At 42.9% G+C, this 14,469-nt stretch overlaps 1 protein-coding gene across 1 annotated transcript; it reads left to right on the top strand.

Annotated features, from left to right (window-relative positions):
* Window positions 1-1,534: 1,534 nt before the first annotated feature.
* Window positions 1,535-6,124, top strand: LOC108710742 (MANSC domain-containing protein 4). The gene is made up of 4 exons (XM_018251904.2): window positions 1,535-1,817; window positions 3,456-3,725; window positions 3,857-3,994; window positions 4,921-6,124. Exons 2-4 carry the CDS (start codon window positions 3,482-3,484, stop codon window positions 5,658-5,660), a joined length of 1,122 nt encoding a protein of 373 aa, XP_018107393.1. The 5' UTR covers window positions 1,535-1,817; window positions 3,456-3,481; the 3' UTR covers window positions 5,661-6,124.
* The last annotated feature ends 8,345 nt before the right edge of the window (window positions 6,125-14,469 follow it).

Genomic DNA, 14,469 nt, shown 5'->3' with positions numbered 1-14,469 from the left:
ATATCCATCCAGCCTGAACCAGTGGACTATAATCAAATTGTGTCTGTCTAATTGTCATTGTATTAACACATATGAAGCTACTATGAACGGTGCATTTGGCGCACACACAGCCACACCCTTTTCCCCAGTGAACGGAATGGTGAGCAGGATGCACCATCCAAGCCAGATGCATTGGTTGTTGCGCCACCCTATGTACATGCCAATTGGGAAATGCAGCCTACTGGTACCAGACCAGGCGCATGTATAGGTGCAAAAGCATATGCTTATGATGTTTGAATATCTGCAAAATGATTTGGCACTTTGCACTTGATGTTGAGTTCATTAATGTACATCACTGTATCGAAAAGAATGTGCAGCCAACATCTTGTTGCGAGCCACCTCCTCACATCCCAAACATATTTTAAGAAATATACCAATGGAGCAATTTCTGCGCCATAGACGACTATTTTCCGATTTTCATACTTTTGTAACAGAAGCATGCCATCTAAGAGATAGACTATTGTTTAGGAGATACAATATGAGTTTGTTTATAGAAGCGTTTAAGAAAGCACTTGCAACCCCTAAAAATTCTCTCCTTCAGAAACATATTTCCAAATCCTGTGGGTCTTCAAGGTCACCATCCAATATGGATGTACCACTATGTATACTTACCTACAGTCCACAATACCCCATGATTAAATGCATAATCGGAAAAAAAAATTCTATTTTAAGGACAGATGAAAAACTAAATGATATTCTGAGCTCAAGGTGTAAATTCATCACTAGAAACGTAATATGTTATCACCAAGTATGGTAAACACCAAAAAAGAGCAAAATTCCACTTGGTTAATGACAAAGGGGAACTTCACATGTGGCGAAAAAAGGTGTGTGATCTGCCCAAATATGAAAAAAAAGTGATACCTTTATGCACCAACCTGAGGGCAGAACTCACAAAATCAAACAATACATTAATTGTAATACCAAAAATGTGGTATACCTCATCACATGTTTAAAATGTCAAAGTCAATATGTAGGAAAAACCTTGCGTAAATTGAAGGAGAGAATTTGAGAGCATCTTTCTGATATTAACACACAGAAAGATACTAATGTTTCCAAGCATTTCCATTGCATTTATGCAATTCTGGGAACCTGGACTGCTTTAGTATTCAGGGTATAGAGAAAGTATATCTCAACAACTGGGGAGGTGACGTCGAAAATTCTCTCTAGGAGAGAAGTCTATTGAATGTTCAATCTTAAAACTAGGATACCTTCTGGCATGAACTCTGAATTCGATACAACATGCTATTACTCTTGATATGTTGTTTATACTCCCTCTTTCCATTTACAATAAGACTTAATGAAAAGAAATTCTTCTGACTGATCATGTACTTCATTTATTTACATCTGGTGCATTCTCTGCTGTTATTATTCATGTTCATATATTATTTTTTATGATATATCTATTGTATAACTCTACTAAACACTTTGTAGATTTTTGTATATTTTTTAGAAACTAATTTTCTCTGGTCCTGTGGATCCTGTTTCTTCTTTGCCGAGTTCATCAATGAGCCTGGCTCAACGTGTTCCTGATGCACCCGGCACCTTGCTAAATGCAACTGTTTCTCCTTCTGTCAGAACTGTTAATTCTTCACTTTTCCTCTATTATATTATTATTAAAATATTGAAATAACCCCCTCCCTTCCCTGTAGTGTTTCACCCACTTCCCAAGAGGAGGAGGAGACAAGGGGTGGGGTGCTGAAGGCAGAAAGAGAGAGGGCAGATTGCTCCATCTCAGTAACATCATGACACAGGACAGAGAACAATCACTTGGTGTGCAGGTGAGTTTGTATTGTTCAACCACTCAGCATGGGACTAAGCGATGGGTGAGTGTTTACTTTCACCTGCTAGATACACAGGTAAGAGTATACATACCTCCTTCACCTTCTCCCTCTTGCCAGCAAGTAATAGCTCATGTGCGGTCCGGCAGTGCAGTGCGATGTGCGTATACGCGTCAATGACGTCACTGATGTGGTTGGGTGTCAGAGAGAGGCAGAGAGCTGGTGGCATGCTTGGTGTATGTTTGCTGTTGCTGCTGGGCTGGGCGCTGGCACAGGTATATAAATACTTGGGGGTAATATGATGTTATCAGATTTATTTTTGGCTGCTGCTGGCACAGGTAAAGATTGGGGGCAATATAAGTGGCTGCTGGAGGACTGTATGATGGATGGCTGCTGGCACAGGTATGGGGGGCAGTATGATGGTTTGCTACTGGCACAGGTAAGGGGGCAGTATAATGGATGGCTACTGGCACAGGTATAGGGGGGCAGTATAATGGATGGCTACTGGCACAGGTATAGGGGGGCAGTATAATGGATGGCTACTGGCACAGGTACAGGGGGCTGTATTATGGATGGCTACTGGGCTTGCTGGTACAGGTACAGGGGGCAGTAATATAAATGAAAAAGTGTTGTATATTTTCTTGCTTTCTTTATTTAAATACCATCATGGTAAGGAGGTAAATGGTAATGCAGGACAGGGGGGGGCGCTGATTGAAGCTCTTGCCTAGGGTGCCAAACTACCTTGGCCCGGAACCAGCAGGGATGCCACTCATATGCGAAAAAAGTTAAGTTATATTAAAAAATACCCTTAAATCCATATGCCTCCTCCTCCTCCCCTGTGTATAATACAGTACCCCAGTATATAATTAAACACCTTAGGGGCCCCTAACAATAATTTTCACATGCTAACAACCCCCCAGAACAAATACCAGGCTTATGTTCCATTGGGGTCATAGGTCAGGCAGAATATGGCAAACACAGGGTGCAAAGAGCAGGCAAAGTATGACACACACAGGGAGCATAGGGAAGACAGAACAGAGCAGGAGACAGGAAAATCAGGACCACTCTAATATGTACTACATACAGTGACACAGTGCTGGTACCCCATTAGCATTAAAGTGTGAATTTGAGGTTTAAACTATGCAGGGGCCAGTTAATCTCTGTAGTGATACCTTTTAAGGTTTACAAATGGTAAACAGACACAGCAGGCAGACTTTGTGGAGGGCCGCCAGTTGGACAGCCCTGATCTATATTATACAGAGGTAACAGTATATCTATATTAAACACAGGTGACAGTATATCTGCCTGATACACAGGTGACAGTATACTATATTATACACAGGTGACAGTATATCTGCCTGATACACAGGTGACAGTATACTATATTATACACAGGTGACAGTATACTATATTATACACAGGGGACAGTGCTTTTTATATTTTGTGGGTGCAGCAGGAGTACTTTTTTATATTGTTTTCTCATGGAGTAGATTCCATACAGAGTAGCATTCATTGTCTCTATGAGGGTGCCATTGAGTGCAGTACTGTACAGGTGCTACAGTCTCTGTATTAGGGTGACTTTGAGCACTATAAATCTGGTGTTGGATGCATGTCAGTAAGACTCTCCTCTCTGCACAGGGAATCCCTTCATTTCCCTTAGGTTCATGGCAATGGCTTTAAGTGTGGGATGTGCTGGCTTCCTTCTCCTCACTCTTCTGTATGTACCAAAGACTCTTGGCAGACCCAGCACCCTCTGCCCTCAAACTTACTTCTACCATGACTGCTGGATCCGACGCTTCCCTGGGCTCTTTCTTAACCTCCCTGTGTCAGAGCAACATGGGGCCCAGTTGCTGCAAACAGAGATGGAGCCATCAGCCCAGCGATGCAGCCGAAAGTGCTGTGATCAAGGTGAGTGTCTAGTCAATTTCTTTTCAAAGTTCTTTTCTTTCTGCTATTGGCTGAAATATAATTGGTGCTGAAATGAGTAATTTGAGTAATTAAATATGACTTATTAGGCATCCTCTGCTACCTTCTCTCAGCACCACCCTGCAACCTGGCAGTATCTTTTCTGGATAACCGCCAAGGAAGAGTTAGTTGCCACTTGGTCCACTGCCCCCACCCAGAGAGCTGCATCCTGCACCAAAAAGACAGTGCCATCCTCTATACCATCACAGCTGGTGAGTGGAAGGGAGGAGGACCAGGGGGCCCTTTCTTTCTTGAATTCCTTTCTTCACTTCTGCCCCAGCTGTTCTGTACTTTCGTTTTAAAGGGGAATTACCCCCCCCACACACACACACACTTTTCTGCATGAGTTCAATGAATAGGGCTTGTGCCAAACATACTTTTTTATGCCTTTTTTATTGCCTCCATTTGCCCTCTGTTCCATCCTTTTGCCTATTTCTTTGTTATTACTTATCACTCTTCACTGCACAACTTTCATACCTTTTTCTTAAACTCTCTGTTGTGTTATTTTTCTAATCCCACTTTCCCATTGTTCCCTATAATCGAACCTTATGCCCAATGCTTTCTGGAGCAGTTTTGTGTTTGCATCCCCTTTTCTTTTGCCTCCACTCTCTCACGCCTTGTCAATGTTCTGCTCAGCCCCTTTCTTCTTATTTATAGACTACTTCCACTACATTCTCCCCCTTTATTCTGTTCTATATGCATTATTATTAGTATTATCGAGTTTTTCTATTTCCCTTTTCTCCATCCACTCTTCCATCCTTAAAAACTGCTTCACTACTTTCCCATCCCCTTGCCCTCCACTCTATTTTCACTCTTCCTTTCCTTCTCTTCAAACTATAATTTTTTCTTGCACCATTTTTCAAGACAGTTCCTTATTGCTTTACTGTTTCCTCCATGCACACCCTGAGTTTTCATTCTGCTATTCTGTTCCTCTCCATTTCCATTAATGTGCCAGGTTGCTGCTTCTTTTTACTCCACCTTTCCTTTCTACCTAAGCAAATAAGACACTTTTGGCCCAATTGCCTTATTTGTCTGTTTCTGTAGACTTCACAGTAACCACGAGACCCCTCCAATGTGATGATGGCTTTAAAGATAACATTATTATGAGAGTCTTATTAAATACAGTCTCTTTCCTCAGGTATTGACCCTGATCTGTTGGTGTTTGAGAAACTGGGACATATTGATTTGAACCCAAGATCATCTTTGAAATTGCATCGCTTAAACACATCAGGTGCAGTTGCCCCCCCTGTTCCTCTTCCCCAGTCATTTCTTCCTTCTCAAGATCTTCAACCAGCTCAGCAATCATCTGCACTACCCAAATCCCCTACAGAGTCATCACCTCCCCCTACCTCCTCTCATCCCTCTCTCCCTACCTCTTCTCATGACTCTCTCCCTCATCCACCTTGTCCAGGGGATTCTTCTCTTCGTTCTTTTCCTCCTACCAAGTCATCACTATCTACACCACCCTATGTCTCTGAAACAAACTCTGTCTCCCAATCGAAGACCAGTTCTCTGGCCGATACAGCTCACAGCGAAGACCCTCTAACTACGTTGGCACCAGTGGGACAACCCATACCCAACCTGCACAGTCCAGCTCATCTTGACAGCAATAAACAGCATGTCAATGATACCAAAGGTCACAGTGGGAAGAACCAGAGTTCTAGTGCAGAGGTGGAGGATGCATCTGGTACCTGGCTGGGTCTATGGTTATTCCCTGGCTTGGTCGGCTCTTCAGTTGCATTATTGTGTTGCTGTTCAGGCATTATGATGCTTGGATGCTGCAGGGGAAGGAAGAGGGGCAGATACAGACCAGGGCAGGTAGCTGATGATAGAAGGGGTAGTTTGATCAGGTTCGCATTACTTAAGGAAAAGGAGTGATCTTGAAGTCAAGAATGGAGAGTATCTAAACAATGCATAAACAAAGTCAAGACGACTTCTGCTCAGATTGATCACCAAGGACCCCCTGCAGCATGCAACCAGAGGTAGTGGAAGGCATGTGGTAGATGGGGCATCTGCAAGATATCGCATAGGAAGCTCAAGATGGCAATCAATTCAAGTTGTGATCTTTGCTCAAGTATAAGGTGGAGTACAACAAATGGGAACATACACAAACACCACCCAAAGTGTTTTTCTCTTATTCACTAAGGAAAGGTTTTGTTGCCAACCAAATTCATTGTTTTGTGTTTTTAAATTGCACAGATGGATTCTATTGCAACAATTTTGTTGTGCTCTGCTGCTTAATTTATATTCAGGAGGTTGCTTCCTGGCTTAGCATCACATGCTGTAAAGATAATGTCTATGCTACGATTCTGGTGCAATTAAAGAATATTTTTAGTGTTTTTACATAGATCAAAATAGTCTATTTACCTTTGTTTAAAAATTATTTTTGTAACTTTAGAATTGGTATTTTCCTTTAATCTAATAGCACACAGGTCAAGTCTGGACATTGTTTTTAGCCAGTAAGCAATGACAAATCACTCAGAATCCATATGTGTGCCATTGCCCTTAGGATAGTGGTTGTCAATATTTCCAAGAACATCTAGGGCAGAAAATGGGCATTCTTCCCAGTTCTTAACCTAACTGGTTTTACAGCTAAGCTTTCAAGTGCATTTAAGAGAACAAATTGCCATTCTCTCCAATTCTTACCCTAGCTGGCCTTCAGGTTTACCTTTCAGGTGCATCTAGGAGAGCAAATGTCCATTCATCCATATCATTACCCTAACTGGTCATCAAGCTAAGCTTTTGGGTGTATCCAGGAGAGTAAATGGCCATTCTTCTCAATTCTTACCCTAACTGGCCTTTAAATCTAGTTTTCAGGTGTATCCAGGAGAGTAAATGGCCATTATTCCCAATTCTCACCCTAACTGGTTTTCATGCTGAGCTTTTAGGCATATTTGAGTCTTCATAGCACCGCACCAAACCCCTCCAGTGAACCACCCCTACAGTTTGGGAAACATTGCCTTAGGATATTGTCACATCTCTGCACGGTTGTATTTCTGATGGCAGAGAAGACCATAACTACCTGTGCAGTTCAATAATAACCATCTGCCCCCAATGGTACAGGCCAATGGAGAAACAGCCAGGTGTGTTGTTAATATTAAGATTTATTCTAGGTCCTAGTTCGGTGCCTAATACTGCAAGGTTCTTTAATATCCATATACAATGCTGTATATTGATTCTCAAGAGCCAAAGGCATATTTGAACGCGTTAGTATTCATGCACAAGGTTAAGAGGGCACATTTTGCAGAAATGAAGAGTATCATAATACAGCTTTGCTTTATTCTTCTGCAGAATAGGTCACAGGCTTGCTCTCCATATTACAGCTGGGAGTCAGTGAAAAAAGCATTATAAAAACTATCCTTGGCACCTCAATGCCATCACTAGTGAACCGTGCCATTAAATGCCTAGTTTCCCTATATTGTTGTTAGATATTTGTCCGCATTTCCTTCTGAGATTGGAGGGGCCGCCTGCAAACTGCAGGTAACCGATCTGGCCCACCCCTCCCCCAGAGCACAAAGAAGGGAGGGAGCACCTATCTTTTGTGTTGACACTTCTCAATGCTTACATTCTTCCCTAATGCACTGTTTGTGTTCCCTGCTCCTGGGAGCTGAGGCTGAAGGTCACCCTGACTGAAAAAGACCCAGCAATGAGGATTTTATATTCTGAGATTAGTAGCAGGTCACTAAATGAGCCCTAAATTAGTCAACAGTGGGAATTAGACCAGTGGCTGTGTTGCAGATGTTAACCGTCCTACCCCTCCCCACCTTAACCCGAGAGGCAGACTCATAGCTATGAGATATAGTTAGCTGATCATATAGTTCATTTTCATTTGCTTTCTCTTGAGTGTGAGGACCAAGATTACTGCGTGTGATATTCATATTTATACACAGAGGTGGGAGCTGCCATGTTGTAAAGGGTATCGTTTGCACAGAACATTCCCTGTCTATATATTTGAAGAATTTCGCAACGGTCAAGACATGGCTTCCCAGCTTCATGATTTGGCCCAGAAACGGACCATCCATATCCCCCAGGCACCCTCGCTCCTGCCTGCTTGCCATGCTATCAGACCCATTTTCTTGTGCTCCTGGTGTAACTTGATGGGTAGGGGGCAGAAGAGTGAAGTTATGCCACTACATTTGACAATGCATCATCCTATTGTGCTGCATTCTGTGGTCCATATGGCTTCTGTGGTCCAATGAAACGAATGAATAATTCCATCAGCAATAGAATGTAAATACATATCATCCCAGTATAATCAAAAGCAGATGCCCAAAAGGAAGTGGATACACAAAAATGAGAATTACTCCAACATTTTAGCAATAAGCTTTTTTCAAGGGGAATTTTTAGCCTTACAGCCTAATAGTCTATTGACCTATTCTAGTTATAGGATAATATGCAGTGGGGTAACTATACAGGAAGCAGACTCTGCAGTTGCGGGGGGCCTGGGGAACAGGGGAGCCCAGACCAGGGGGTCTGCTTCCTCTATAGTTGAAAAAAAAAATACACCCCTAACTTGGAGGTGATGTAGCAGGCATCAGGAATTGTGGGGTGGGGAGTGGGCGGATATGGGGCAGGAGGGCGGTTCGGGATCGTAGTGTGCAGGGCCCTTCCGAAGATATTTTTGCAGCAGGGCACTCTAGTTGCCCCACTGATAGGATGACAAGATGATAATAGGAGATTAGGTAGGTTGGCAGGATTCAGATTTGCCAGAATCCTTATGGTATTGGCCCATGTGTCTTTAAAGGTTCATTTACAAATATAAGAGCAGTCCGCAAAGTGCAATTTTGGATGCAAGTTGCCATGTTTTTTACCCACATTGCCGAATAACCCTCATAATTCCAGAGTAAAGGTGGCCATACACGGATAGATCCGCTCGTTTGGCGATGTCGCCAAACGAGCGGATCTCCCTCCGATATGCCCACCTTGAGGTGGGCAATATCGGGCTGATCCGATCGTGGGCCCTAGGGCCCAACGATCGGATCCTAGCGTTCGCCAAACGGGCGGTCGGATCGCGGGACCGCATCAACGAACAGATGCGGCCGCGATCCGACGGGATTTTTAATCCCATCCGATCAAGATCTGGCCGACTTTCGGCCAGATCTCGATCGGGGAAGCCCGTCGGGGGCCCCCATACACGGGCCAATAAGCTGCCGACTCGGTCTGTCGGCAGCTTTTATCGGCCCGTGTATGGCCACCTTAACTGGGGCTGCAAGGTAGAGATGCACACAATGCAGTTCAGTGTGTCAAAACAGGAGAAAGTTTGATTTGGTGCAAATCAGAGGGAATTGTGGGGATTGCCTCATTTTGGTACTCAGTGCCAAAATGATTCTTTAAGTACAAGTATTTGCCAGAATCTGTGGATTCTGAGGGGCTGCTGTAAGAAAGTCCTATTGGGCTGGTGGGGAGCTGTTTGGGCCCCTGTGTACTTGAAATGCCAGGGTTTATTTTGACTCCCAGTCCAGGGCTTAGTATGTAGTATCTGTTGAAGCCACTGTGAGGACCCTGGAGCTACCAGTATTCCTCAGAATCAATAGGTGTACTTGTATACAGCATGCAACAGGACAGTGTCACTGCTGCTGCATAAGTGCAAGGAGAGGCTTAGGGCACATGTACATTTGATAAAAGGCACCAAGAGATTTTAGGGGTTACCCCCTCTCCCCCATGGTAATATTATATATATATATATATATATATATATATATATATATGGCACTCACCTCTGCCATTTGATCATTTCACCGGGTGCTAACCCAATTCAATATAAAGTCCAAAAATAAAAGGAAGCATTCACGGCATAAAGGTTGTTAGAAGTCCTTTACTGAATCATATAAACATCTACGCGTTTCGGTACCTCAAGGGACCTTCTGATGATGTCTGATGATGACGCCAAAAATGATGTCACCAGTCCATATAAGGCATGTAAGTCCATCCCTGTCTCCATTTGCCTTTTTTCAAATAGCAATTGCAATATCACTTTTTACCACCGGGTGTCCGTGTGCAGTCCATTAGTGCATGACAGTGTCCATGTATATTGCAACATTGTGAAAAAAATAAGACATAAAAAAACTGTATCATTTTACATACAGACAATAAAGGATACTGTTTCTACTTACACAGTAGTAAATACATTCTTTCTTCACATGGTTGTTAGTATCTAATTTCTTATGGAGCGGAGTACACAGAACCTGTCAATACGACAAAACCAAGTTAGGTTAGGAAACAGTTGAGCTGTAGTTGTCCATTTAACCCTTTGGGGGCTACACAGTCTAGTTCAAAGATCCAGAAAGCCTCTCTTTTCAATAGCAGCTTCTCAACGTCACCACCCCTCGGGGGTTTAGGTACATGAATGATGGGCATGCATTTAAATTGGGTAGGATTGTGCTTGGCCTCACGCCAATGCTTGGCCACGGGCTGCTTGGCAATGTCATGTTTGTTAGGATCAATAATCCTGTTAGTGTCTAACGCTGCCCTGATACTCGCCCTATGCATGTTAACCCTTTCTTTTAGCTGCCTCACGGTTTTACCGCAATAGAGAAGACCACAAGGACATTTGATGATATATACAACCATAGTGGTTGTGCACGTCATCCTCTGTCTGATCTTGTTACTTTTGCCAGTCCTTGGATGCCTGAACTCTGTACCCAAAATCAAGGTATTACACACAACACATCCTGTGCACTTGTGCACCCCAGGGCGTGGTGCTAAGAAGTGTTGTATTGGGGTTTGTGTGTATTTACCCACCGGATCAGAGGGACTCAAATGCTCCTTGAGGTTAGTATTCCTAGAGTAACTGAACCTCGGCCTGCGTGGGATCCTTTTCCCCATCACTTCATCACTAGCCACTATTTCCCAGTAGTTCATCACAGCCCTCTTGGTGTCCCTACTATGGGGATTAAACTTACTGACATAATACATATCTTTCATATCTCCACCCTCTACCTGACGCACCTTTTTCTGTAACAATTGCTCACGATCCATTAATGCGACAGTGTCGATGGTTTGTTTGATCAATGATTGTGGGTAACCCCTCTCTAGGAACTTCAAACCCATTTTCTCAAGATCAATTTTCTTCTGTTCAGGATCACTGTCGATGCGGGCCACCCTCATCATCTGAGACTGAGTCGAGAAGGTGCCTAGGGTGGTGACTAGTATAGTGCAAAAGAGTATTCCTGTCAGTATCTTTAGTGTAAATACGTGTCTGTAGAGCCCCATTACACTTATAGATTTGGACATCCAAGAAGCTGATTTGTTGTGAACTATCATTTGAAGTGAGTTTAACTGGCGTGCAGGCTGGACTGACAATGTGCCTGTTCGGGCAAATGCCCGAAGGGCCGCTCCATTAACTGCTGAAATGGGCTGCTTTGTGGATTTAAACTTTAATCGCATGCAAAATGTTGTTCCCCTCTGCGCGCAGTAACAGTTATCAGACTAAGTTACTGATCTGAAGCCCTCCTCCAGGGCCGTATCTGTTTTCTTTTTTTTTTTCTGTGCGGGGAAGAGGGAGAAGGAGCGCTCATTACAGTGTCAGGGGGGGAGGGTCCTGAAGGGCCCCAGCATTGCAGGGTCATGGCTGCCTTCTTTACGCCACTGCTCTCTGAGCTTCTCAGATCCGAGCTGGGCTGCAGTTGCAGACGCTGTGAGAGAAGCCTGGGTTAGTTTGTTTAGAATGATGTAGAGCCTGTCAGATTGAATAACAGCAGGGTTTAACCCTAGTGCTGGCCAGGCCTGCCCTGCAGCGAATGAAGAGAGGCAGCACTCAGAGATAGGATGTTGTTAGAGCTGGACTGGAAGTTATTGCATTGCTGGAACTCTTTAAGGGCTGGTTTCCCACTGCTGGCAATGTGATTTTTCAGCACTTCTGGAAATCCCCTGCATAATAGTGGGTTAATGAGAGGCAAAGAGAAAGGGTAAATTACACAATGGGGGAATGAGGGCAGTCTAATGGGGTATCATGGTGCTGCAGATTCATCCTCCCCCCCCCCCCAGACTAGTGCAGAAAGTATGCTGGCCCAGTAAGGCTAAAAATCATATTTATTACACTGCCTTGTGAATTTTAACTATTTCCTTGCTAGCAAAAATTCCAGTTGTGCCATTCTTCTGTTATGCAATTTTGGGTATTTATGCATGGAATTGCCACTCTGCAATCCTGATGTGATTTATGGGGGTATTTATTCATGGAATTGCCACAATGATTTCTGAGGGTATTTATATATAAATTTACATTTATATACAAACTATGGCAGCATAGGTATTCCCTGTACTAAGCACAATTCAGCAGGAACAGTCCCCTAAGTTTGCTCATAGTCTGTACAGAGAGATCCCATAAAACTATGGCAGCATAGGTATTCCCTGTACTAAGCACAATTCAGCAGGAACAGTCCCTAAGTTTGCTCATAGTCTGTACAGAGAGATCCCATAAAACTATGGCAGCATAGGTATTCCTTGTACTAAGCACAATTCAGCAGGAACAGTCCCCTAAGTTTGTTCATAGTCTGTACAGAGAGATCCCATAAAACTATGGCAGCATAGGTATTCCCCTGTACTAAGCACAATTCAGCAGGGAACAGTCCCTTACGTTTGCTCATAGTCTGTACAGAGATATACAAGAAAACCAGGTCAGCATAAGTATACCCCTGTACTATTTACCATATAACAGGAAGGTTTGAGGGTAGTTGTTTAAAAATGCTCTTTAAATACACTGGGACTGATTTACTAACAGATGCTAAATTGCATCAGAGTGGTTCACATAAAAGCAATTTGGACCTTTACTTAAATTTTCAAGCCGTTGATTGATTTATATAGGCAACTGCATTGATGAATTATAGCATTTATGCCAGTATATCACAATTATTTTGAGGATCATTTTTATTTGCATACATCGAAGGTGAACAGACCCACAAAGTGGACACCAATGTATACGCTTTAACCCAATTTACAAGTGTGTTTGAGTACAAGAGCATTGTGTGTTTACATCTGGGCTGCTTTGATTTTTTTTGCCCGGGCTGCTTTTTACTCCCAGTCCGGCTCTGCTGGCGTGTCTAACTCATTAAGTGATTGCACAAACAATTCCAACTGTTCAGAAGGCCCTGTCCACAGAAAGAACAAATCGTCTATGTAGTGCCTGTAAAAACTGCCATGCTTTTTAAAGAGGTCGTGACCATATATATGTTTACTCTCAAATTCATACATGTACGCATTGGCATAGGCTGGCACTACCCTAGAACCCATGGCGGTACCAGTGTGTTGTAGATAAAAATCTTGGTATTTTCTTCTCACGATAATAGTCTGATAACGATATGCCATGCAAATGCAATTCAATCTCTTTCATGCTCAGACGTAGTATTTCATAATAAGCCTCTTTGGCTCCAAGATCACCAAAGGTATCCGTAAAGGTTTCGGTGAACAGGATATTCTGTATCTCTTCCGATGTGAAGTTTTCACTTCTGTCTGTATGTACAGAACCTTGGCTGCCGCTTTCCATGTCCACGTAAGGGTAATTCAAAGAATAATTCTCGATCAATGTATCTGTGGGGTGCTCGGAACTAATACGTTGTGCATATGTAATGTCAGACAGTGCCTGCACTCGGTCATAGACGAAGCCAGAGGTGCACGACCAAGTTTGTAGCAATATTGAAAAGAGGGTCAGCACACTCTGTATGATTCGAGTGAAAAAAAGTGTTGATCTATTCACACATCATCCGACGTTTCGGTCCCACATGGGGACCTTTCTCAAGGATACAGTGCAATAACAAAGTTACAATTAAATACCCACGCCAAAGTGAATTTTGGGCGCCAAAAATGATGTCACCAGTCCATATAAGGCATGTAAGTCCATCCCTGTCTCCATTTGCCTTTTTTCAAATAGCAATTGCAATATCACTTTTTACCACCGGGTATCTGTGTGCAGTCCATTAGTGTATGACAGTGTCCATGTATATTGCAACATTGTGAAAAAAATAAGACATAAAAATCATTTTACATACAGACAATAAAGGATACTGTTTCTACTTACACAGTAGTAAATACATTCTTTCTTCACATGGTTGTTAGTATCTAATTTCTTATGGAGCGGAGTACACAGAACCTGTCAATACGACAAAACCAAGTTAGGTTAGGAAACAGTTGAGCTGTAGTTGTCCATTTAACCCTTTGGGGGCTACACAGTCTAGTTCAAAGATCCAGAAAAGCCTCTCTTTTCAATAGCAGCTTCTCAACGGCACCACCCCTCGGGGGTTTAGGTACATGATCGATGGGCATGCATTTAAATTGGGCAGGATTGTGCTTTGCCTCACGCCAATGCTTGGCCACGGGCTGCTGGGCAATGTCCTGTTTGTTAGGATCAATAATCCTATTAGTGTCTAACGCTGCCCTGATACTCGCCCTATGCATGTTAACCCTTTCTTTTAGCTGCCTCACGGTTTTACCGCAATAGAGAAGACCACAAGGACATTTGATGATATATACAACCATAGTGGTTGTGCACGTCATCCTCTGTCTGATCTTGTAACTTTTGCCAGTCCTTGGATGCCTGAACTCTGTACCCAAAATCAAGGTATTACACACAACACATCCTGTGCACTTGTACACCCCAGGGCGCGGTGCTAAGAAGTGTTGTGTATATATATATATATATATATATATATATATATATATATATATATATATATATATATATATATATATATAT

The sequence above is a fragment of the Xenopus laevis genome, chromosome 3L, assembly GCF_017654675.1.
Source record: "Xenopus laevis strain J_2021 chromosome 3L, Xenopus_laevis_v10.1, whole genome shotgun sequence".
Lineage (NCBI taxonomy): Eukaryota > Metazoa > Chordata > Amphibia > Anura > Pipidae > Xenopus > Xenopus laevis.
The sequence above is the reverse complement of the archived record's forward strand: the minus strand, read 5'-3'. Positions and strand labels throughout refer to the sequence as shown.